This window comes from Hemiscyllium ocellatum, chromosome 13, assembly GCF_020745735.1.
Source record: "Hemiscyllium ocellatum isolate sHemOce1 chromosome 13, sHemOce1.pat.X.cur, whole genome shotgun sequence".
NCBI lineage: Eukaryota > Metazoa > Chordata > Chondrichthyes > Orectolobiformes > Hemiscylliidae > Hemiscyllium > Hemiscyllium ocellatum.
The window spans coordinates 5,298,830-5,326,713 of record NC_083413.1 but is presented as its reverse complement, the minus strand read 5'-3'; the positions used below and the strand labels follow the sequence as shown (position 1 = coordinate 5,326,713).

Genomic DNA, 27,884 nt, shown 5'->3' with positions numbered 1-27,884 from the left:
CCAGTACACCATATGCCTTCCTCACAGCACTATTTACCTGGGTGGCAACTTTCAGAGATCTGTGTACATAGACACCAAGATCCCTCTGCTCATCCACACTACCAAGTAGCCTACCATTAGCCCAGTAATCCATCATCTTGTTATTCCTACCAAAGTGAACGACTTCGCACTTAGCTACATTGAATTCCATTTGCCACATTTCCGCCCAGCTCTGCAACTTATCTATATCCCGCTGTAACCTACCACTTCCTTCCTCACTATCCACAACTCCACCGACTTTTGTGTCATCCGCAAACTTGCTTACCCAGCTTTCAAGTCCTTCCTCTAGATCATTTATAAAGATAACAAAAAGCAATGGTCCCAAAACAGATCCTTGTGGTACACCGCTAGTAACTGCACTCCAAGATGAACATAATCCATCAACTACTACCCTCTGTCTCCTTCCAGCCAGCCAATTCCTAATCCAAACCTCTAATGTATCCTCAATGCCATACCTCCGAAGTTTTAGCATTAGCCTACCATGGGGAACCTTATCGAACGCCTTACTAAAATCCATATACACAACATCTACTGCTTTACCCTCATCCACTTCCTTAGTCACCTTCTCAAAGAACTCAATAAGGTTTGTGAGGCACGACCTGCCCTTCACAAAACCATGCTGGCTATCCCTGATCACGTTATTCCTACCCAGATGTTCATAAATCTTATCCCTTACCATTCTCTCTAAGACTTTGCCCACCACTGAAGTCAGACTCACTGGCCTATAGTTACTAGGGCTATCCCTACTCCCTTTCTTGAACAATGGGACCACATTCGCTATCCTCCAGTCCTCTGGTACTATTCCCGTTGACAATGACGACATAAAAATCCAGGCCAATGGCTCTGCTATCTCCTCCCTAGCTTCCCATAGGATCCTGGGGTAAATGCCATCAGGCCCAGGAGACTTATCTATATTCATCCTTTCCAATATTCCCAAAACCTCTTCCCTGCATATTTCCAGGGCATCCATTCTAATTATTTGTGATTCCATATTCACATCAGCAACAGTGTCCTGTTCCTGAGTGAATACTGATGAAAAGTACTGATTTAATGTCTCTCCAATCTCCTCCACCTCCACACACAACTTCCCACTACTATCCTTGACTGGACCGATACCTACCCTAGTCATCCTTTTATTCTTGACATACCTATAGAAAGCCTTTGGGTTTTCCCTAATCCTACCAGCTAAAGACTTTTCATGTCCCCTTCTCGCTTCTCTTAGCTCCCTCTTTAGCTCCTTCCTGGCTACCTTATAACTCTCAATCGCCCCAACTGAACCTTCACGCCTCATCTTTACATATGCCGCCTTCTTCCCTTTCACAAGGGACTCCAATTCCTTACTAAACCACGGCTGCCTCACAAGGCCCTTTACACCATGCCTGACTGGTACATACCTATCGAGAACACGCAGTAGCTGCTCCTTGAACAATCCCCACATCTCATTAGTGTTCTTCTCTTGAAGCCTGTTTTTCCAATCCACACATCCTAAGTCATGCCTCACTGCATCATAATTTCCCTGCCCCCAGCTATAGCTCTTGCCCTGCGGCGCACGATTATCCCTCTCCATCACTAAAGTAAAAGTCACCGAGTTGTGGTCACTGTCCCCGAAGTGCTCACCTACCTCCAAGTCTAACACCTGGCCTGGTTCATTACCTAGAACCAAATCCAATATAGCTTCCCCTCTTGTTGGCCTGTCGACATATTGTGTCAGGAAACCCTCCTGCACACATTGTACAAACACCGACCCATCTAATGAACTCGAGCTATAGCTCTCCCAGTCAATATCTGGGAAGTTAAAGTCCCCCATAACAACCACCCTGCTACCTTCACTCTTTTCCTGAATCATCCTCGCAATATTATCCTCTACTTCTCTAGGACTATTAGGAGGTCTGTAGAAAACACCTAACAGGGTGACCTCACCTTTCCTATTTCTAACCTCAGCCCAAACTACCTCAGATCTCTTCCATCGTCCATTCCACTGCTGTGATACTGTCTTTGACAAGTAATGCCACGCCTCCCCCTTTTTTACCCCCATGTCTGATCCTACTAAAACATTTGAACCCTGGAACGTGCAACAGCCATTCTTGTCCCTGTTCTACCCACGTCTCTGTAATGGCCACAACATCGAAGTCCCAGGTACCAACCCACGCTGCAAGTTCACCTACCTTATTCCTTATACTTCTGGCATTGAAGTATACACACTTCAATCCACCTTTCTGGTTACAGGCACCCTCCTTAGAGATCGCTGCATTATTCCTAACCTCCCTACACTCAAGGTCCTGTACCCTAAAGCTACAGTCCTGGTTCCCATGCCCCCGCGGAGTTAGTTTAAACCCTCCCAAAGAGCACTAGCAAACCTCCCCCCAAGGATACTGGTGCCCCTCAGGTTCAGGTGTAGCCCATCCTTTTTATAGAGGTCCCACCTTCCCCAGAAAGGACCCCAGTTGTCCAGAAACCGGAATCCCTCCCTCCTGCACCATCCCTGTAGCCACGCATTTAACTGCTCTCTCTCCCTATTCCTTGACTCTCTATCACGTGGCACGGGTAACAAACCAAAGACTACAACTCTGTTTGTTCTAACTCGGAGCTTCCAACCTAGCTCCCTGAAAGCCTGTCTGACATCCTCACCCTACTTCCTACCTATATCGTTGGTGCCAACGTGGACCACGATCTGGGGCTGCTCCCCCTCCCCCTTAAGGACCCGGAAAACACGATCAGTGACATCACGTACCCTTGCACCTGGGAGGCAACATACCAAACGTGAGTCCCTGTCGCCCCCACAAAACCGTCTGTCTGTACCCCTCACTATCGAGTCCCCAAGAACAATTGCTCTACCTTTCTCCACCCTACCCTTCTGAGCAACGGGGCCAGGCTCCGTGCCAGAGGCCTGAACCTCGTTGCTTGCCCCTGGTAAGTCATCCCCCCCACAAGTATCCAAAACGGTATACTTGTTCTTGAGGGGAATGACCGCAGGGGGTCCCTGCACTGGCTTCCCCCTCCCACTCCCCCTCACTGTCACCCATCTATCTTGAACTTTCGGAGTAACTACTTGCCTAAAGCTCCGATCTATGACCTCCTCTGCCTCCCGAATGATCCGCAGTTCATCCAACTCCAGCTCCAGTTCCCTAACACGGGTTTGGAGGAGTTATACTGGGTTACAGTGCATTATACTGGTTTGCACTGCATTATACTGGGTTACACTGCATTATACTGGGTTACAGTGCATTATACTGGGTTACACTGCATTATACTGGGTTACACTCCATTACACTGAGTTACACTGCATTATACTGGGTTACACTGCATTATACTGGGTTACACTGCATTATACTGGGTTACAGTGCATTATACTGGGTTGCACTGCATTATACTGGGTTACAGTGCATTATACTGGGTTACAGTGCATTATACTGGGTTACACTCCATTATACTGGGTTACACTGCATTATACTGGGTTACACTCCATTACACTGAGTTACAGTGCTTTTCACTGGGTTACACTGCATTATACTGGGTTACACTCCATTACACTGAGTTACAGTGCATTATACTGAGTTACACTGCATTATACTGGGTTACACTGCATTATACTGGATTACACTGCATTATACTGGGTTACACTCCATTACACTGAGTTACAGTGCATTATATTGTGTTACACTGCATTATACTGGGTTACACTGCATTACACTGGGTTACACTACATTACACTGGGTTACACTGCATTATACTGGGTTACACTCCATTACACTGAGTTACAGTCCATTATACTGAGTTACAGTGCATTATACTGGGTTACACTGCATTATACTGGGTTACACTGCATTATACTGGGTTACAGTGCATTATACTGGGTTGCACTGCATTATACTGGGTTACAGTGCATTATACTGGGTTACACTGCATTATACTGGGTTACACTCCATTACACTGAGTTACACTGCATTATACTGGGTTACACTCCATTACACTGAGTTACAGTGCTTTTCACTGGGTTACACTGCATTATACTGGGTTACACTCCATTACACTGAGTTACAGTGCTTTTCACTGGGTTACACTGCATTATACTGGGTTACACTACATTACACTGAGTTACAGTGCATTATACTGAGTTACACTGCATTATACTGGGTTACACTGCATTATACTGGGTTACACTGCATTATACTGGATTACACTCCATTACACTGAGTTACAGTGCATTATACTGGGTTACACTGCATTATACTGGGTTACACTCCACTACACTGAGTTACACTGCATTATACTGGGTTACAGTGCATTATACTGGTTTGCACTGCATTATACTGGGTTACACTGCATTATACTGGGTTACACTCCACTACACTGAGTTACACTGCATTATACTGGGTTACACTGCATTATACTGGGTTACACTGCATTACACTGGGTTACACTCCATTACACTGAGTTACAGTGCATTATACTGGGTTACACTGCATTATACTGGGTTACACTCCACTACACTGAGTTACACTGCATTATACTGAGTTACAGTGCATTATACTGGGTTACACTGCATTACACTGGGTTACACTGCATTATACTGGGTTACACTGCATTATACTGGGTTACAGTGCATTATACTGGGTTGCACTGCATTATACTGGGTTACAGTGCATTATACTGGGTTACACTGCATTATACTGGGTTACACTCCATTACACTGAGTTACACTGCATTATACTGGGTTACACTCCATTACACTGAGTTACAGTGCTTTTCACTGGGTTACACTGCATTATACTGGGTTACACTCCATTACACTGAGTTACAGTGCTTTTCACTGGGTTACACTGCATTATACTGGGTTACACTACATTACACTGAGTTACAGTGCATTATACTGAGTTACACTGCATTATACTGGGTTACACTGCATTATACTGGGTTACACTGCATTATACTGGATTACACTCCATTACACTGAGTTACACTGCATTATACTGGGTTACACTGCATTATACTGGGTTACACTCCACTACACTGAGTTACACTGCATTATACTGGGTTACAGTGCATTATACTGGTTTGCACTGCATTATACTGGGTTACACTGCATTATACTGGGTTACACTCCACTACACTGAGTTACACTGCATTATACTGGGTTACACTGCATTATACTGGGTTACACTGCATTACACTGGGTTACACTCCATTACACTGAGTTACAGTGCATTATACTGGGTTACACTGCATTATACTGGGTTACACTCCACTACACTGAGTTACACTGCATTATACTGAGTTACAGTGCATTATACTGGGTTACACTGCATTACACTGGGTTACACTGCATTATACTGGGTTACACTGCATTACACTGGGTTACATTCCATTACACTGAGTTACAGTGCATTATACTGGGTTACACTGCATTATACTGGGTTACACTCCACTACACTGAGTTACACTGCATTACACTGAGTTACAGTGCATTATACTGGGTTACACTGCATTATACTGGGTTACAGTGCATTATACTGGGTTACACTCCATTACACTGAGTTACAGTGCACTATATTGTGTTACACTGCATTATACTGGGTTACACTGCATTATACTGGGTTACACTCCATTACACTGAGTTACACTGCATTATACTGGGTTACACTGCATTATACTGGGTTACAGTGCATTATACTGGGTTACACTTCATTATACTGGGTTACACTCCATTACACTGAGTTACAGTGCATTATATTGTGTTACACTTCATTATACTGGATTACACTGCATTATACTGGGTTACACTGCATTATACTGAGTTACACTGCATTATACTGGGTTACACTGCATTATACTGTGTTACACTGCATTACACTGGGTTGCACTGCATCATACTGGGTTACACTGCATTATACTGGGTTACAGTGCTTTATACTGGGTTACACTGCATTATACTGGGTTACACTCCATTACACTGAGTTACACTGCATTATACTTGGTTACACTGCATTATACTGGGTTACACTGCATTACACTGGGTTACGCTGCATTATACTGGGTTACACTGCATTATACTGAGTTACACTGCATTATACTGTGTTACACTGCATTACACTGGGTTACACTGCATTATACTGAGTTACACTGCATTATACTGGGTTACACTGCATTATACTGTGTTACACTGCATTACATTGGGTTGCACTGCATCATACTGGGTTACACTGCATTATACTGGGTTACAGTGCTTTTCACTGGGTTACACTCCATTATACTGGGTTACACTCCATTACACTGAGTTACACTGCATTATACTGGTTTACACTGCATTACACTGGGTTACACTGCATTATACTGGGTTACACTGCATTATACTGAGTTACAGTGCATTATACTGGGTTACACTCCACTACACTGAGTTACACTGCATTATACTGAGTTACACTGCATTACACTTGGTTGCACTGCATTATGCTGGGTTACACTCCATTACACTGAGTTACACTGCATTATACTGTGTTACACTGCATTATACTGGGTTACACTGCATTATACTGGGTTACACTCCATTACACTGAGTTACACTGCATTATACTGGGTTACACTGCATTATTCTGGGTTACACTGCATTATACTGGGTTACAGTGCATTATACTGGGTTGCACTGCATTATACTGGGTTACAGTGCATTATACTGGGTTACACTGCATTATACTGGGTTACACTCCATTACACTGAGTTACACTGCATTATACTGGGTTACACTGCATTATACTGGGTTACACTCCATTACACTGAGTTACAGTGCACTATATTGTGTTACACTGCATTATACTGGGTTACACTGCATTATACTGGGTTACACTCCATTACACTGAGTTACACTGCATTATACTGGGTTGCACTGCATTATACTGGGTTACAGTGCATTATACTGGGTTACACTTCATTATACTGGGTTACACTCCATTACACTGAGTTACAGTGCATTATATTGTGTTACACTGCATTATACTGGATTACACTGCATTATACTGGGTTACACTGCATTATACTGAGTTACACTGCATTATACTGGGTTACACTGCATTATACTGTGTTACACTGCATTACACTGGGTTGCACTGCATCATACTGGGTTACACTGCATTATACTGGGTTACAGTGCTTTATACTGGGTTACACTGCATTATACTGGGTTACACTCCATTACACTGAGTTACACTGCATTATACTTGGTTACACTGCATTATACTGGGTTACACTGCATTACACTGGGTTACGCTGCATTATACTGGGTTACACTGCATTATACTGAGTTACACTGCATTATACTGGGTTACACTGCATTATTCTGGGTTACACTGCATTATACTGAGTTACGCTGCATTATACTGGGTTACACTGCATTATACTGTGTTACACTGCATTACATTGGGTTGCACTGCATCATACTGGGTTACACTGCATTATACTGGGTTACAGTGCTTTATACTGGGTTACACTCCATTATACTGGGTTACACTCCATTACACTGAGTTACACTGCATTATACTGGTTTACACTGCATTACACTGGGTTACACTGCATTATACTGGGTTACACTGCATTATACTGAGTTACAGTGCATTATACTGGGTTACACTCCACTACACTGAGTTACACTGCATTATACTGAGTTACACTGCATTACACTTGGTTGCACTGCATTATGCTGGGTTACACTCCATTACACTGGGTTACACTGCATTATACTGTGTTACACTGCATTATACTGGGTTACACTGCATTATACTGGGTTACACTCCATTACACTGAGTTACAGTGCATTATACTGGGTTACACTGCATTATACTGAGTTACACTCCATTACACTGAGTTACAGTGCATTATACTGGGTTACACTGCATTATACTGGGTTACACTGCATTATACTGGGTTACACTCCATTACACTGAGTTACAGTGCATTATACTGGTTACAGTGCATTATACTGGGTTACACTGCATTATACTGGGTTACACTCCATTACACTGAGTTACAGTGCATTATACTGGGTTACACTGCATTATACTGGGTTACACTGCATTATACTGGGTTGCACTGCATTATACTGGGTTACAGTGCATTATATTGTGTTACACTGCATTACACTGAGTTACACTGCATTGTACTGGGTTACACTCCATTACACTGAGTTACAGTGCATTATACTGGGTTACACTGCATTATACTGGGTTACACTGCATTATACTGGGTTGCACTCTATTACACTGAGTTACAGTGCATTATACTGGGTTACACTGCATTATACTGAGCTACACTGCATTGTACTGGGTTACACTCCATTACACTGATTTACAGTGCATTATACTGGGTTACACTGCATTATACTGAGTTACACTGCATTATACTGGGTTGCACTGCATTATACTGGGTTACACTGCATTATACTGGGTTACAGAGCATTACACTGGGTTACAGTGCATTATACTGCACAACACTGGGACTGTGTTACGCTGCATTACACTTGATCACATTGGGTTACATACATTATGTTGGGCTACACTGGATTATACTGCATTACACTGTGTTATAGGGCATTTTACTGGAGAATGAAATCACTTCAGACAGCACATAGAAGTGGATCATTCTATCCCGAGTTTTGTAGTTGGGAGTTGGTGGGAACTTGGAAAAGGTAGAAACATGACACACACTGTGCCCAGCAGCTGATATTTATCAAATAAATATATCAAGGCCGATGACATTTGGATTTGAATGATACAGAACATGGAGCAGACTCACTGCGCTGAAAGGCCTATGTCTGAGGAAAATGATCATCTTATTTGAAATGGTGAATTAATGAGTGTTTCCAATTGCTAACTGAGTGAGGGATAGAGTGGAGAGGGCTATACACACTCTATACAACCTCACACCATTCACGAGGTGATGGCTGAGTGGTATTATAGCTACCCTGTTAATCCAGTAACCCAGGAAATGTCCTGGGGCCCTGGGTTCAAATCCTGCTATGGCAGGTGGTGGAATTTGAATTGAATCAAAATCAGGATTTAAGAGTCTAATGATGACCATGAATCCATTGTCAGGAAAAAAAAACCATCTGGTTCACTCATGCCCTTTAGGGAAAGGAAACTGCCACCTTTACCTGGTCTGGCCTACATATGACTCCTGCCCAAAGCATTAACTCTCCTACTCCTTGGATGCAGCCTGACCTGCTGTGCTTTTCGAGCACCACACTCTAGACTCTAATCTCCAGCATCTGCAGTCCTCACTTTTGCCCACATGTGACTCCAGACCCACTACAATGCCCCTGGGCAATTAGGGACAGGCAATAAATGAATAGATAAAAGCAAATTCATGGCAAGGGGGAGTTCCATTGGGGTCAGTGCAGTACCTGGCAGTATTGTTGGCATTGACATTGGCTGGGTCCACTGACGGCCTGGAGTAGAGAGAGAGTCAGTGGAGGGGAGACGACATTGAAGAGTGCAGACTTTCAATCCAGCAGTGATAGGGACTCATGCCTATCACTGGGCCCATGGTGGGGCATGTATCCAGCAGTGATAGGGACTCATGCCTGTCACTGGGCCCATGGTGGGGCATGTATCCAGCAGTGATAGGGACTCATGCTTGCCATTGGGCCCATGGTGGGGCGTGTATCCAGCAGTGATAGGGACTCATGCTTGCCACTGGGCCCATGGTGGGGCGTGTATCCAGCAGTGATAGGGACTAATGCCTGTCACTGGGTCCATGGTGGGGCGTGTATCCAGCAGTGATAGGGACTAATGCCTGTCACTGGGTCCATGGTGGGGCGTGTATCCAGCAGTGATAGGGATTCATGCCTATCACTGGGCCCATGGTGGGGCGTGTATCCAGCAGCAACATCAAGTTGGACACTTTCTTTATTTCTTCATATTTCTGCCTTCATATTCAATGATTTGGAATTTTTTTGTGTGTTTTTGGATGGTGCTGGAGAGTGGCAATACTATACAACACTTTTTACTGTATTGTGTAACAAGGTACATGGGACAATAAATACATCAATTCGAATGGCAGTGGGTGTGCACAGTTCATTCAAATGACACTGTTGCATTGTTCATGATGTCGCTGGGAAAGGTCCTCACTGACTGAGAAAGGAATGTGAATAATACAACATGAATATCAGTGAATATATTTAAGGGTGTGGACACATTGGAATTCTTAGATTTTGTAGGAAATGCCAGATTCTCAACACATTTTGGAAAATAAGAGCTCAGGATAATCACACATTCCTGCTCCACTTCATGACTACGAAACAATAGTTACTGTGGATAACTGAGTTCCATTTGACGTAAAGTTATTCCCATTTTATTCCTGTCTACGGTTCTGATGCGCTCTAGGTGAACTGTTCAATACGCTCTGATGTTATTTTCGTGATGTTGTGACACAGTGTGCTCACTGGGAGATGTTGTGATGTTGGGACACTAAGGGCTCATTGGGAGACGTTGTGATGTTGGGACACTGTGTGCTCACTGGGAGATGTGATGTTGTGACACTGAGGGCTCACTGGGAGATGTGATGTTATGACACTGTGTGCTCACTGGGAGATGTTGTGATGTTATGACACTGTGTGCTCACTGGGAGATGTTGTGATGTTGTGACACATGTGCTCACTGGGAGATGTTGTGATGTTAACACAATAGACAATGGACAATAATAGACAATAGACAATAGGTGCAGGAGTAGGCCATTCAGCCCTTCGAGCCTGCACCGCCATTCAATATGATCATGGCTGATCATTCCTAATCAGTATCCGCTTCCTGCCTTATCTCCATACCCTTGATTCCACTATCTTTGAGAGCTCTATCCAACTCTTTCTTAAATGAATCCAGAGACTGGGCCTCCACTGCCCTCTGGGGCAGAGCATTCCACACAGCCACCACTCTCTGGGTGAAGAAGTTTCTCCTCATCTCTGTCCTAAATGGTCTACCCCGTATTTTTAAGCTGTGTCCTCTGGTTCGGCACTCACCCATCAGCGGAAACATGTTTCCTGCTGCCAGAGTGTCCAATCCTTTCATAATCTTATATTTCTCAATCATATCCCCTCTCAGTCTTCTAAGCTCAAGGGTATACAAGCCCAGTCGCTTCAGTCTTTCAGCGTAAGGTAATCCTTCCATTCCAGGAATTGACCTCATGAACCTGTGCTGCACTCCCTCAATAGCCAGAATGTCTTACCTCAAATTTAGAGACCAGAACTGCACACAGTACTCCAGGGCCTCACCAGGGCCCTGTACAGCTGCAGAAGAACCTCTTTGCTTCTATACTCGATCCCTCTTGTTATGAAGGCCAACATTCTATTAGCCTTCTTCACTACCTGCTGTACCTGCATGTTTACCTTCATTGACTGGTGTACAAGAACACCCAGATCTCTCTGTACTGCCCCTTTACCTAAATTAATTCCATTGAGGTAGTAATCTGCCTTCCTGTTCTTGCCACCAAAGTGGATAACCATACATTTATCCACATTAAACTGCATCTGCCATGCATCTGACCACTCACCTAACTTGTCCAGGTCACCCTGTAATCTCCTAACATCCTCCTCACATTTCACCCTGCCACCCAGCTTTGTATCATCAGCAAATTTGCTAATGTTATTACTAATACCATCTTCTATATCATTAATATATATTGTAAAAAGCTGTGGTCTCAGCACGGATCCCTGTGGTACCCCACTGGTCACTGCCTGCCATTCCAAAATGGAGCCGTTTATCACTATCCTTTGTTTCCTATCAGCCAACCAATTTTCAATCCAATCTAGTACTTTGCCCCCAATACCATGCGCCCTAAGTTTACTCACTAACCTCCTATGCGGAACTTTATCAAAAGCTTTCTGAAAGTCCAGGTACACTACAACTACTGGATCTCCCTCGTCCATCTTCAGAGTTACATCCTCAAAAAACTCCAAAAGATTAGTCAAGCACAATTTCCCCTTCATAAATCCATACTGACTCTGTCCTATCCTGTTACTACTATTCAGATGTGCCGTAATCTCATCCTTTATAATAGACTCCAGCATCTTTCCCACCACTGAGGTCAGACTAACTGGTCTATAATTTCCTGCTTTCTCTCTCCCACCTTTCTTAAAAACTGGTATAACATTAGCCACTCTCCAATCCTCAGGTACCGATCCCGAATCTATCGAACTCTGGAAAATAATCACCAACGCATCCACGATTTCCCAAGCCACCTCCTGTAGTACCCTGGGATGTAGACCATCAGGCCCAGGGGACTTAGCAACCTTCAGACCTACCAGTCTCTCAAACACCAAATCCTGGCAAATACAGATTCCCTTAAGTTCAGGTCCTTCAGTCACTGTTACCTCAGGGAGATTGCTTGTGTCTTCCCCAGTGAACACAGATCTGAAGTACCCATTTAATTCTTCTGCCAATTCTTTGTTCCCCGTAATATATTCCTCTGTTTCTGTCTTCAAGGGCCCAATTTTAGTCCTAACCATTTTTTTGCCTTGCACATACTTGAAAAAGCTTTTACTATCCTCCTTTATATTATTGGCCAGTTTACCTCCGTACCTCATTTTTCCTCTGTGTATTTCCTTCTTAGTAATCCTTTGTTGTTCTCTAAAAGCTTCCCAGTCCTCTGTTTTCCCACGTATCTTTGCTATGTTATACTTTTTCTCTTTTAACTTTATATGTTTCTTAACTTCCCTCGTCAGCCACGGCCGCCCATGCCTCCTCCTGGGATCTCTCTTCCTTTTAGGAATGAACTGGGAGATGTGATGTTGTAACACTGTGCTCACTGAGAGATGTTGTGATGTTGTAACACTGTGCTCACTGAGAGATGTTGTGATGTTGTGACTCTGAGTGCTCACTGGGAGATGTTGTGATGGGACACCGTGTGCTCACTGGGAGATGTTGTGATGTTGTGACACTGAGGGCTCACTGGGAGATGTTGTGATATTGTGACTCTGTGTGCTCACTGGGAGATGTTGTGATGGGACACCGTGTGCTCACTGGGAGATGTTGTGATGTTGTGACACTGAGGGCTCACTGGGAGATGTTGTGATGGGACACCGTGTGCTCACTGGGAGATGTTGTGATATTGTGACTCTGAGTGCTCACTGGGAGATGTTGTGATGTTGTGACACTGAGGGCTCACTGGGAGATGTTGTGATATTGTGACTCTGAGTGCTCACTGGGAGATGTTGTGATGGGACACCGTGTGCTCACTGGGAGATGTTGCGATGTTGTGACTCTGAGTGCTCACTGGGAAGTGATTTCTCTGCCATTATTTAGCTGTAGAAGTGACAACATTGTTAAAATGGAAGATGCAGAATCCATGCCCCCTTCTTACTGTCTGACATATTTCAAAATAACAGCATATCAGTAAGCAAAACCTTGCATTTCTCCGTCACTTTTAACGTTGCAAAATGTTTCAATCCCCTTCATAGGAGCATTACCAAGCACAATTTGATAACCGGAGACATAAGTAAAACTGGTCATAAAAGTAGTGGCAAAAAATGGGAGCAGGAGGCACCCATGTAGACACTTTGAGTCTTCTTTACAATTCAGTTCGACCCCGGTTGATCTTCGGTTTAGCCTCCACTTTCCTGTGCCCTCTTCTCCCTTGATCCCCTCAAATGCTAAATTTCTAACAGTGCAAGGCTTAACCATTTCATTGAGTCTTAGAGTGATAGGGATGTATAGCACGGAAACAGACTCTTCCGTCCAACTCGCCCATGCTGACCAGGTATCCCAACCCAATCTAGCCCCATGTGCCAGCACTTGGCCCATTTCCCTCTGAACCCTTCCTATTCATGTTCCCATCCCGATGCTTTTTAAGTGTTTTAATTGTACCAGCCTCCTCCAGTTCCTCTGGCAGCTCATTCCATACATGCACCTCCCTCTGCATGAACAAAATTGCCCCTTAGGTCCATATTATATCTTTTCCCTCTCACCCTAAACCTATGCCCTCTAGTTCTGGACTCCCCGACCCCAGAGAAAAGATATTTTCTATTTACCCTATCCATGTCCATCATAATTTTGTAAACCTCTATATGGTCACCCCTCAGCTTCCAACGCTCCAGGGAAAACAGCCCCAGCCTGTTCAGCATCTTGGATATAGGTTTGCTCACTGAGCTGGAAGGTTCATTTCCAGATGTTTCGTCACCATACTCGGTAACATCTGAAGCAATGCTAAAAGTTCCTGCTTTCTATTTATATGTTTGGGATTCTTTGGGTTGGAGATGTCATTTCCTGTTGAGATGTTATTTCCTGTGGTGAAGTCACTTCCTGTTCCTTTTCTCAGGGGTGGTAGATGGGGTCTAACTTAACGTATTTTCTGATAGAGTTCCGGTTGGAATGCCATGCCTCTAGGAATTCTCGTACGTGTCTTTGTTTGGCTTATCCTAAGGTGGATGTGTTGTCCCAGTTGAAGTGGTGTCCATCCTCGTGTATGTGAGGATACTAGTGAGAGAGGGTCATGTCGTTTTGTGGCTAGTTGATGTTCATGTATCCTGGTGGCTAGTTTTCTGCCTGTTTGTCCAATGTAGTGTTTGTTACAGTCCTTGCACGGTATTTTGTAAATGACTTTAGTTTTGCTTGTTGTCTGTATAAGGTCTTTCAAGTTCATTAGCTGCTGTTTTAGTGTGTTGGTGGGTTTGTGGGCTACCATGATGCCAAGGGGTCTGAGTAGTGTGGCAGTCATTTCTGAGATGTCTTGGATGTAGGGGAGAGTGGCTAGGGTTTCTGGACGTGTTGTGTCTGCTTGTTTGGGTTTGTTGCTGAGAAATCGGCGGACTGTGTTCATTGGGTACCCATTCTTTTTGAATACACGGTATAGGTGATTTTCCTCTGTATAGTTTCCCTGTGCTGCAGTGTGTGTTGGCTCATTGAAATAATGTTCTGATCCAGCTTCGTTTGTGGGTGTTGGGATGATTGCTTCTGTAGTTCAATATTTGGCCTGTATGTGTGTTTTCCTGTAGATGCTGGTTTGAAGTTCCCCATTGGCTGTTTGCTCTACTGTGACATCTAGGAATGGCAGTTTGTTGTTGGTTTCCTCCTCTTTAGTGAATTTTATGCCAGTAAAGAATATTATCGATGGTCTGGAAGGTTTCCTCTATCTTGTTTTGTTTATAGATGACAAAGGTGTCATCCAAGTAGTGGACCCAGAGTTTGGGGTGGATGGTTGACAGAGTTGTTTGCTCAAGTCTCTGCATTACTGCCTCTGCTAAGAACCCTGATATCGGAGATCCCATGGGTGTTCTGTTGGTGAGGGTGAAGGTGAGGTATCAGAGGGAAGAGGCTGAGTGGAGAAGGACACTGACCTCCTTCCTACAGCACCAGGCATTCCTCCAGGTGGATCTAACTATGGGAGGTAACTGTTGGCAGAATCAAATAGAATTATTTTAATCATAATCCTTGTAACTATCAGAAAGGCTAATCAAAATGGGCTGACTTCCAGAAATAAAACTGTAATATTAATGATGGAAGTTCATGGAATCATAGAGTCCCCACAGTGCAGATAGAAGCTACACAGCCCTTGAGTCCACACTGACCCTCCAAAGAGCAGCCCACCTAGATCCACTCCCCCGACTCTATCCCTGTAACCCTACATTTCCCATGGCTACTTCACCCAGCTTGTACATCCCTGGGCACTATGGGACAATATGGCATGGCCAATCTACCCCAACCTGCACATCTTTGGACTGTGGGAAGAAACGGGGCCACCCAGAGGAAACCCACGCAGACACGGGGAGAACGTGCAAACTCCACACAGATTGTGTTTCCCAGAGTGGGGTCGCGTTCACTGGGATCATAGAGAATGAAGTCCATGTGCTCCAGTGTTTCTGTGTGTGAGCATTGATGAATGTAGATTCTGTGAGTGTAACTGTTCAGTGCATGCCCTCAGCTGAATAAGGTTTGGAGATGGGAGGGTGCAAGATTTATCATTCAATCCAATTAATTAAAATGACAATGAACTGAGACCATAAAAATCTTTGCGTTGCTAATACGATTGTTACTTTGTTTAAGCATTTTATTGTTTCATTAAACATACAGTTTCAATACATGTGTGTAATGCAGCAAATCAAATGTCTAATTCCATCACAAACAGGCCCTGCTGGTATGTGGGCGCTTTGATATTCAAGACACAGTTTACGGTTCAATACATTAATGAGGAACCTACTTGCACAAAAATAATACCAGTTACAGAAGAGCAAAAAAGACAAAATAACACAAAGGTATTACAAGATCATATTCCAAGCAGGGAAAACTGAAGCGAATGCTAAAATGTTCAACTTGCACATGACAGGGTATTTTCGCCTGAAGGGTACAATGTCACTTCTTAAATGTCATTGCAGCTTGATTAGGAATGCGTAACTGTATCACATTTTATAGACATTTTATCTTCAAGTTTCATTACAATATGCATTACTAAAAACTAGCTATGTAAAGAGCGAGTATCTCAACATTCTTGTCAGTGTTTTTTTAAAAAATTAGTCGTAAGAGATTCCATTAACATTAAAGAGGTAAATTATTCTGATGACAATTTACCTGATTGGTAATGCAAGAGCAAAATATGGAAATTAGATATCAGGTTATTGAAATGCTTTGTGCTCTGTGTTTTTTTAAAACTTTCTGATTCATAGGATTAAATCAAATTTATGAAAACAATGTGTGTACCACACCACAAAGGTTTATTTTGGAAATAAATTTGTCTCCCCAGCAGGGAGAAGGAAACGCTCCGACAGCATGTTCATTTATGGTCTCCCTAGAAACACAATCAAGACCATTTAGAAAAAAAAAACAAAAGAACTGTGGATGCTGTAAATCAGGAACAAAACCAGAAATTGTTGGAAAAGCTCATCAGATCTGGCAGCATCTGTGGAACGAAATCAGAGCTAACGTTTCTGATCGAGTGACCCCTGTGGTCTGATTTCTCTGCACAGATACTGCCAGACCTGCTGAGCTTTTCCAACAATTTCTGGTTTTGTTACTGACCGTTTATAGATTCATTTCTCTTTTTCCAGTCTGTTATATGCTGCACTTTGGATCAAGGTTCTTCTTCAACTATGAGATCTTGTTTTATATGCAGGGCAAGTCGATAGGAAGACACACTCAGGTTAATAGATACTTTACTCATCAACCTGTTCAGTGATGTCACGAAACACTGCTGGAGTAGGTGGGACTTTAATCCAGGCCTCCTGATTCAGAGACAGGACATTACCACTGCATCACAAGAACCCCAAAGTTTTGCCACTGGATAGGAGCTGATTTAGTACCAATTTACCTACTAAGTCAGGTTACTGCCATTTCACTTGTGTAGCATACTCCTCAGCTCCTTCAATATTATCTGTGTCACTAATTTGCATCTGGAATTCCTCCTTTAATAATGTACTGTTTGGAAGATTTGATTGAGAATTTTCACAGAAATTATACATTTAATGGTAACGAATATTCACAACTGATTTTTCAAAAAAAGGTACTAATGATGAGGCTCTCTCTTTAAGGTAAGTTCACCAAAACATACCATAGCCTGAAGAAATTCATTTTCTATTTAAGTATTGAGCAAGACACAATTGAGTTGATTTTGATCATTGCGTTTTGGCATCGGGTCTCCTTTTAACAAATAGTTTCAAAGAATCAATCTGAATTTTAAGTATCCTTTGTTTCATTGTTTTCTTTTCAAGAATAACTTTGGAGAAGGTGCTGAGTTCTGTGGGAGGGAGTGGGTACATTAAAGGCATTGTGGCCACTTGGGAGCTGGTGGAATGGGAGGAAGAACATTTACCCAATATTTTACATTCAATGTGAATCTCCCCACACAACCACACATGCACAAAGACACATACTCTCACACATACACTGTCACTCTCTCTCTCACACACACACACAAGCACAGTCTCTCACACACATACAGACACATACACACACCTTCTCTCTCTCACACACACACACACACACACACACACACACACACACACACACACACACACACACACACACAGAGTCTCTCACACACAAGCAGACACACACACACACTCAGTCTCTCACACACATACAGACACATACACACCTTCTCTCTCACACACATACATCCACATACACACACACACCTTCTCTCTCACACACATACATACACATACACCTTCTCTCTCACACACTTACAGACAGACACACACACTCACACACAGTCTCTCACACACATCCTCTCATACACACACAAATAAACACAGACACACACACACATACACATACTCACACACACACTCTTTCTCTCACACACAGGCACATACTCACACAGACACTCTCTCCCACACGCGCACACACACATACACACACCATACACTCTGACATACATTTATACACACATCTGCACACATACATACACAGACATGCACAAACACACAGTCTCTCTCACACAGGCACACACATCCTCTCTCTCTCTCACACACACACACAAACAGTTCAAAAACTGCAACACATTTCTTTTCCACTTGGCTTTTCTTTTAGCTATTCCAAATGAGACCATAACCTTGTAACAAAGTATGACCAGCTCTGGTATGTTTTTGGACAATTTGAACCATTTCAATGTTCACGCAGTACAGAAATAAATCCCGGTAGTTTGGGCAGAATTCGTGCTCAGGAACTGGAAGTGAAAGGACAGAGTTGCAAATTTCTGAATAAAATGAATTAAGGAAATGAATGATCAAAAACAAATCTCAATTCCTCCAGGCTATGGTGAAGTTAATTTCACACAGACAGGAAAACATAAATATACCAACACCCAGATTCTATAACTTACAGTTTATGCAAATTCTTCACAACAAAAGAGAAATTCTTTTAAGGTCAATAGCAACATTGAAAATATATTTCATTAACATAGCAAGTAGTTCAGAAACACAAAAAAATTTAATTGATAGAATCGGTTTGTATGATTAACTACTGGAAAATGACAATCTAACTCAGAAAGCAAATCTCTCAGATATTTGAGCAACACATTGTCTTAAAAATATTTTGTGTGGGTGTATTTGCCCTTTCGCCTCCCCTTCTCACACCGGTAAAAGATGTGCTTTACAAATCCTTTGTTTTAATGAGAGTGACCAGTGGTTTATCATCAGGGCTGTAATCTTCGTAGGCAACTGGAGTTGCATCGTACATTGCTGGCCTGCTCTTTTTGCCAAACCTAAACAAGATTAAAGAAGCCAGTCAGTGACAGACAACATTATAGAACGAAGAACAAAGAACATATACAGCCCAGGAACAGGCCCTTCGGCCCTCCAAGCCTGAGCCGATCCAAATCTACTGTTTAAACCTGTCCCCCAATTCCTAACCATCTGGATCCCTCTGCTCCCCACCTACTCATGCAACTGTCCAGATGCATCTTAAATGAATCTACCACCTCTGCTGGCAACGTGTTCCAAGAACCCACCACCCTCTGTGTAAAGTACTTGCCGCTTGTATCCCCCTTAAACTTTCCATCTCTCACCTTGAAAGCGTGACCTCTCAATATTGAATCCCTCACCCTGGGAAAAAAGCTTGTCTCTATCCACCCTGTCTATACCCTTCATGATTTTGTAAACCTCAATCTGGTCCCCCCTCAATCTCCTTTTTTCTAATGAAAATAAACCTAACCTACTCAACCTCTCTTCATTGCTAGCACCTTCCATACCAGGCAACATCCTCGTAAACCTTCTCTGCACCCTCTCCAAAGCGTCCACATCCTTTTGGTAATTTGGCGACCAGAACTGTACACAGTATTCTAAATGCAGCCGAAGCAATGTCTTGTACAATGTTAACATGACCTGCCAGCTCTTATACTCAATACCCCGTCCGATGAAGGCAAGTATACTATATGCCTTCTTGACCACTCTATCCACCTGTGCAGCAACCTTCAGGGTACAATGGACCTGAACTTCCAGATCTCTCTGCTCATCAACTTTTCCCAAGGCTCTTCCGTTCATTGTATAATTCACGCTAGAATTAGACACATCCTGAAAGGAGGACAAATGAGAAAGGCAATCTGTGCCTTTACAACAGATCAGGATAAACCAGTTCTGAGGAAGGGTCACTCAACCCAAAATATTAACTCTGATTTCTCTCCACAGCAGATTTCTCTGCTGCCAGACCTGCTGAATTTTTCCAGCCATTTCAGTTTTTGCAACATCCTGGTGAATCTCCTCTGCACCCCTCTCCAGTGCAGTCACATCCTCCCTATAGTGTGGGGACCAGAACTTCACACAGTACTCCAGACTCACCACAGTCCTGGACAGCTCCCTGCACCTGTAATCAATGCCTTGACTGACAAAGACAAGTATGCCTTATGCCTACTTAACAACCCGATTACCCTGGCCTGTCACCTTCAGGGATCTCTGGACAAGACCCCACAAGATCCCTGTGTTCCTCTGAGCTTCCCAGTGTCCTGCCATTCATTGAGAACTCCCTGGTTTTGTGATCACCTCACAATTTTCAGGGGTATACGCCATCAGTCACTGATCTGACCAATCTGTCGAAATCCTCCTGTATCCCAATACCTGCTTGTTCATTGTCAAGCACACAGCCAGTCTCTGTGTCAGCCACCATCTTACTTCTCATCCTCCCATATTGTCATCTATAATCGTCTCGATAAGGCAAAGCTGCCACTTCCTACCAGACCATGGGGCTCTCTCTCATCAGGCAGGCAGACAGTCAGACATGACTGGTGGGGGTTTAACCCCGAAGGCCACCTTACCTCAGGGGAGGGACAAGGCTGAGAAGAAGAGTCTTTCATGGTAACCTCAGTTCAAATGGGGATGGAACCCACGCTGTTGGCATCACTCTGCATTGTGAACCAGCCGTCTAGCCAACTGAGCTAACTGACCCCTATCATCTGTTTATATCTATTGTGAACAATAAGGAAGCCAACAACGATCCCTGTGCTACATCATTGCACACTGGGCTCCAGTCACACAATCAGCCTCCCACCACCACCTTTTGTCTCCTGACACTAAGCCAATTTTGGATCCATCTTCTCAACTACCCTGTATCCCATAGACCATAGAACATAGCACAGTACAGGCCCTTCAGCCCTCAATGTTGTCCTACTCTAAGATCAGACTAACCTGCATACCCGTCAATGCATTATCATCCAAATGCCTATCCAAGAGTCATTTAAATGTCCCTAATGTATCTGTCGCTACTCCCACCGCTGGCAGTGTATTCCGTGCACCCACTACTCTCAGTGTAAAGAACCTACCTCTGACATCTCCCCTAAACCCAATCACCATAAAATTATGCCCCCTCGTGATAGACATTTCCGCCCTGAGAAAAAGTCTCTGACTATTCACTCTATCTATGCCTCTCACCATCTTGAACACCTCTATAAAGTCACCTCTCAACCTGCTTTACTCCAATGAGAAAAGCCCTAGCTCCCTCAACCTTTCTCCATCAGACATGCCCTCCAGTCCAGGCAGCATCCTGGTAAATCTCCTCTGCACCTTCTCTAAAGCCTCCACATCCTTCCCATAATGAGGTGACCTGAATTGAACACAATCCCGTGTGCTTTTAGATTCTGTGTCACTTTTCCCTGAGAGACCTTGACAAGGCATTGCAGAAATCCATAGAAACTACATTAACTGTCTTACAAGGAATGCAGTGTCACTGGACTGGCTACACCCGATGTTCAGGTGAATGCTGTCAGGGTAAAGGATTTAATCTCACCTCGGTAGCTGGTGGAGTTTATATCCCATCCCGGATCGTAAAAAACATCCATTCGGCTCACTAGCGTGCTTTAGGAAAGGAAATCTGCCATCCTTACCCTGTCTGGTCTCCCCGTGATTCCAGACACAAACCGATGTGGTTAAGTCTGAACTGCTCTCTGGAGTGACCTGACAGTGACCTCTCATGAAAGAATAAATCACTGAGTTTTCATTCAGAGCTGGGATTGGATGGCAGGGCTGGGGTGTTTGGAACAGAAGGGGCTGCTTGGGAGATGGAGTTGGGGTGTATGAGGCAAGGATAGGAAAGGACTATTTTCCCTGGAAATGGAGAGTCCAATAACCACCGTGGGCGGCACGGTGGCACAGTGGTTAGCACTGCTGCCTCACAGCGCCGGAGACCCGGGTTCAATTCCCGACTCAGGCGACTGACTGTGTGGAGTTTGCACGTTCTCCCCGTGTCTGCGTGGGTTTCCTCCGGGTGCTCCGGCTTCCTCCCACAGTCCAAAGATGTGCGGGTCAGGTGAATTGGCCATGCTAAATTGCCCGTAGTGTTAGGTAAGGGGTAAATGTAGGGGTATGGGTGGGTTTCGCTTCGGCGGGTCGGTGTGGACTTGTTGGGCCGAAGGGCCTGTTTCCACACTGTAAGTAATCTAATCTAATCTAAGTTCAAAAAGCCAGTAGAAGGCTGGAAGGGGATGTTGCGGAACAGTTTCTTTTTAAACTCCAGATGATGCTGGGTGTGTGGGCCCACTGATGGAGAGAGTTCCAGCAGCAGGAACTCTCAATGCATTTGGATCATTCTCTTCCCATCAGAATGGACTGGAGGGACTAATCGCTTTCTGTCTTCATTCACAGGATAAGAGTGTCACAGGCTAGACCATCCCTAATTGTTTGGGGACACCAGTAATGAGACATTGCAGTGGGTTTGGAGTCACGTGTAATCCACGCCAGGTAAGGAAACTGCTGTCCTTAAAGGATACTTGTAAAGCTGGAGATTTCCCAATGACTGGGCAGTGGCTTCTTCATTGTAAAAGTTCTGTTTTCTGTTTCCTATCTGTCCTTGCCCTGGATATTATCCAGCAGGTGGACATGGTACTGACTAACACTCTGGCCCTTACCTGGCATGCCGAATCGAAGCGATGGCCGTGCTGAACTCACTGTCAATGCTCCGACAGGTGTAGAATTCCTCATACGATGGTCTGGAGGAGCCCTGGTACTCAATGCGGCTAATCCGACAGATCCCCACAATCAAAATGATCAGCATCAGAACAAAGGCCACACAGAGGGCACCGATGATAATGTACAGGGAGTGACGAGGCATGTTATTCAGACTCTCTGCCATCTGATCAGACTTCCATTCCAGATCTACACAAAAAAATTGTACATCATTCTAACTGAAGATATCGTCATCCAGTCTATTCTTGATCAATGATTTTCACATAAAACCTTCGATTCACCCCATGAATTGAATCTGGTAATCTATGTAGCACAGCAAAATGGAATAGATTTTTCAAATTTAGGTGAGTGTGAATTAAGAGAATATTATGAGGTTTATAGAGTCATAAGGACTATCACCTGATGAAGGAGCGTCGCTCCGAAAGCTAGTGTGCTTCCAATTAAACCTGTTGGACTATAACCTGGTGTTGTGTGATTTTTAAGTTTCCCAAAGTAAGCTCGTTCCACTTGGGTTATTTGGTCCATATCCCTCTAAACCTTTCCTATTCATATACCTGTCCAAATGTCCTGTAAATGTTGTAACTGTACCTGCATCCATCACTTCCTCTGGCAGTTCATTCCACATACGGACCACTCTCTGTGTGGAAAAGTAGCCCCTCAAGTCCTTTTTAAATCTTTCTCCTCTCACCTTAAAAACACATCCCTAGGTTTGAACTCACCCACCCCTTGGGAAAAGACATTTGCTGTTCACCTTATCTATGCCCCTCATGATTTTATAAACCTCTACAAAGTCACCCCTCAACCTTCTATGCTCCAGTGAAAAAACTGATAGGCTATTTTTATAACTCAAACCTTCCAGTCTTGGTAACATCCTGGTAAGTCTTTTCTGAACCCTCTCCAATTTAATGATATTCCTCTTATAATAGTACACAATACTCCAGAAGTGGTCTCAACTATATTTTGTACAGCCTCAACATGACGTCCCAACTCCTATACTCAATGGTCTGAACAATGAAGGTGAGTGTGCCAAATGCCTTCTTAACCACCCTGTCTAACTGTGATGCATATTTTAAAGTATTATGAACTTGAACCCCTAGGTCTCTCTGTTCTCCAACATTACCCAGGGCCCTACCATTCACCGGATAAACCCTGCCCGTGCTTGTTTTCCCAAAATGCAACCTCGCATTTATCCAAATTAAACTCCATCTTAAGCCCATTGGCCCAATTGATCAAGATCTCTTTTGTGCTTTTCATTGACAGTTTCATATTGACGCTGGTTAAATCTCTTATTGCATTGAGATGAAGTTCAGTGTGGCTTCATTGTGGTTCCCTGGGGGAATATCACGGGGGGACAGATCTCTCCAAGAAGATGGAGTGGGGGGGGGGGACTGGTGCAAGGAAATCAGAATTATTGATTTACACGAATAATTATTTCTGGAACTGACAATCGTTTCCAACGGACAAAAAGGCAATATTCAAACAGGAGGTGTACACGTTCCTTGTGGATGTTACAATTAATCTAAGGATGAAGCTGTACTCTCGTGCTCAGAGTCTGTGGGATGTTGTGCATTAACTAACTGATCTCGAGCGTGTTGAGAGACCTTTGAGATGAATGAACCCTCGGATGAAAGAGAGTTCCTCCATCGCAGTTTCTGAGAAGGATTAAAGGTTGGTAAGAAACCTGACACACTTACAAACATCACAGTGGATGCCCACCCAGCCCTGGGGGCAATGGCAGGTATATCCATTTGCTTCGTTCATGCAAGTACCTCCATGATGACAGGGATCACTGTCACACTCATTTATATCTGCTTCACATCTTTCACCTGCACAAACAGAAATAATAACGGCTGTGGTCAAATGTACAGACATAGATTCATCGAGATCTACAGCACAAAAACAGGCCTTTCATCCCGTCCTGTCCATCCTAGTTAAAAACAACCACCTCCCTCGTCTAATCCCATTTCCCAGCACTGGGCCCATTGCCTTGTATCGAAGAGTGTGGTGCTGGAAAAGCACAGCTGGTCAGGCAGCATCCGAGGAGCAGAAGAATCGACATTTTGAGCATAAGCCCTTCATCAGGAAAGTATGCCTTGATGTTGCAAGTGGCTCATCGAAATCCTTCCTCAATGTTCTGCCTGTCCCACCCCCATAGGCGAGCGAGTTCCAGATTCCCACCTCCCTCTGGGAGAAGATGTTTTTCCTCACATCCCCCTCTAAAGGTCCTGCCCCTTACATAAGGTCAGAAGTCACACAACACCAACAGGTTTATTTGGAATCACAACGTTTCGGAGCACTGCCCTTTCATCAGGTGAAGTCTTAATAACTTGACAAAGCAGCAGGCTCCGAAAGGTTATGATTCCAAATGAACCTATTGGACTATTATCTGGTGTCATGTGATTTCTGACTTAATCTACCCCAGTCCAACACTGGCCCTCCACAGCCTCCTTACCTTAAATCGATACCCCTGGTCATTAATCCCCCCACCAAGGGGAAAGGTACCTTTGTATATATGCCCCTCATAATTATGTAGATCACAATTAATTCCCCTCTGATTCACCTCTGCTCTGTAAGTCAGAAGTTCCCTCTCCACCCAATGCCAGGTACTAGACAATCCTACATGGTGTGGCTGTGGTGATACTTTTCAGCGGTGACCAGGAAAAGGGTCATTTTATAACCTTGTGTGGTTACTGGGTGGAAGAGAATTTCAGTCCATGGTAGCACCTGCGAGGTTTTATATTCATTGTTCTCGGGGTGAGCAAGGAGATTCCTGCTGATGGTGGGATGGTCAATCAGAAGTAAAGCGAAAATGGCCATCTCTGCTACTGGTTAGAGTTATGTAGCTGATCAGAAACACAATGCTTGTAGGACTGGAGATCGCGAGCTGGGAACTGATAGAAATGGCACCGTGGGTCTTTCAGCCTCTGAAGGAGGATCTGCTATCAGGTGTGATCCTGATCTGAAATCCCTTACACTCTCTCTTCTCCCTTTCTCCTGCGTGACTTCTGACCTTATGTAAGGGGCAGGACCTTTAGAGGGGGATGTGAGGAAAAACATCTTCCCCCAGAGGGAGGTGGGAATGTGTCTAGAAGTGGCTTCCTCATGAGTACGTCCTCCTTATAACTTATTATTTTACTGTGAGGGCATAAAAATAATGTGCGGGGGCCTGGGGATGAATCAGAAGATTGACACAATGTGATGATGCTCCTTCGGTCACTGTAACATTTCTGTGATGCTGTGCCCTGGAGACAGGGACGCTGCCTCATCACAACAAAGCCAACAAGTTACATCGTGCTGCAAGAAAAGCATTGCTTTCCAAATTCTCTTTCATCAAGTGTGCCCATTAAACTCTTCCAAAACACAAAGGGCACAGGTGGAAACTAATTGGGTAAAATTTGACCCAAACAATGTTGTTACTGCATTAATATAATAAAATAAAACAAGCAATAAAATAAACACAGCAACCTAGCCCATATTCTTTCAAAAATGCTGCCAATCAATTGATTAATCCTAACATATCCCTCACCCCTGTATGTGCCTGGTGTCTGATGCCTGTATGAATCTCTGACAGTAACTGCAGTGTACTAAAAACTTACCAAAACAGTTATTGTGTTTTCTGTGTGACGCTATTACACAATACTGTGAACATCAGTGGCTAGACTAACATTTTCTGTTCGTTACCAATTACTTCTGAGATGGTGCTCGTCACTTTCAGATCCTACCAGTGGTTTAGGTCATTGATGTTTGGTTCCAGGTTCACCTCCTGACTCCCCAAAGCATCATCTACAAGGTACAACTCAGGACTATAATGGAATACTCTCCAATGGCTGCAGCTCCATCAACAACTCAGGAAGCTCAACACCATCTGGGACAAAGCAGCCCCTACTTGATTGGTCCCACATCTCAACCATCCACTCCCTCCACCACCGATGCTCCATAGCAGCAGTGTGTACTATCGACAAGATGCACTGCAGGAATTCGTATAAGATCCTCAGACAGCACCTTCTAAACCCACAGCCATCTTCATCTGGAAGGACATGGGTAGGAGATACATGAAAACACCACCCCCTGCAAGTTTCCCTCTAAGCCACTCTCCATCCTGACTTGGAAATATATCGCCGTTCCTTCACTGTCACTGGGTCACAATCCTGGAATTCCCTCCCTAAGGTCAACCCACAGCAGGTGGACTACAGCAGGTCAAGATGGCAGCTCACCCCCACCTTCTCAAGGGGCAACTAGGGACAGGCAATAAATGCTGGGCCCAGCCAGTGATGCCCATATTCTAAAAATGAATCTTGTCTTAACCCAGCCACAGTATAGGAACAGTTAAGGAACTATAATATATTTCAAGTCAGGACAGTCTTACATGCAAAGGAACTTGCAATTCAATGAATGCAGGCTATGTTGCTGCTCTGTTATCACCTCAGCAAGCACCTCAAAGAATACAAGCACACATGTTCTGGGAGAAAGTGTGGACTGCAGATGCTGGAGGTCAGAGTTGAGAGTGTGGTGCTAGAAAAGCACAGCAGGTCAGGCAGCATCCGAGGAGCAGGAGAATCGACGTTTCGGGCAAAAGCCCTTCATCAGGAAAGCTGACCCTCTGTGCTTTGCCAGCACCACTCTCTTAACACCTGTTCAGGGGCCAGTCAGAAGTAATTGTGGTGAGAATTGGGCTGCCTTTCACATTCATTCATCTATCAGCGATTGCTAAAGATTAGATTTAGGTTTTATGTCACCCGTACTCAAGTACAGGAATACAGGAGTGCAGTGAAACATGTACCAAGCTGCTGATTTCTGATTTCACACAAAAGTCAGGATGAAGGACAGAAGCAGAAATAATAGAAACAGCCAGTAGAAAGGTAAATGTCCAGATCACTCCCCCCTCCCCTGACCCATCTCCACCCTGGGTCCTCACTGCCAGAAACACAAAGCCCATCCCTCAGTCTGTGAACACACAGGTTCCCCATGTCCCCACACGCTCACACAG

General features: G+C 44.0%; 1 protein-coding gene across 1 annotated transcript in view; it reads right to left on the bottom strand.

The window, feature by feature from the left end:
* Positions 1–16,020: 16,020 nt before the first annotated feature.
* Positions 16,021–27,884, bottom strand: part of dner (delta/notch-like EGF repeat containing) — a 311,214-nt gene continuing 299,350 nt past the window's right edge. Inside the window, exons 11-13 of the mRNA XM_060834494.1 lie at positions 24,592–24,723; positions 22,840–23,086; positions 16,021–19,209 (exon numbers count right to left, since the gene is read on the bottom strand). Of these exons, the coding sequence (XP_060690477.1) occupies positions 19,098–19,209; positions 22,840–23,086; positions 24,592–24,723 (491 nt within the window). The 3' untranslated portion in view covers positions 16,021–19,097. The remainder of the gene's footprint in view (positions 19,210–22,839; positions 23,087–24,591; positions 24,724–27,884) is intronic.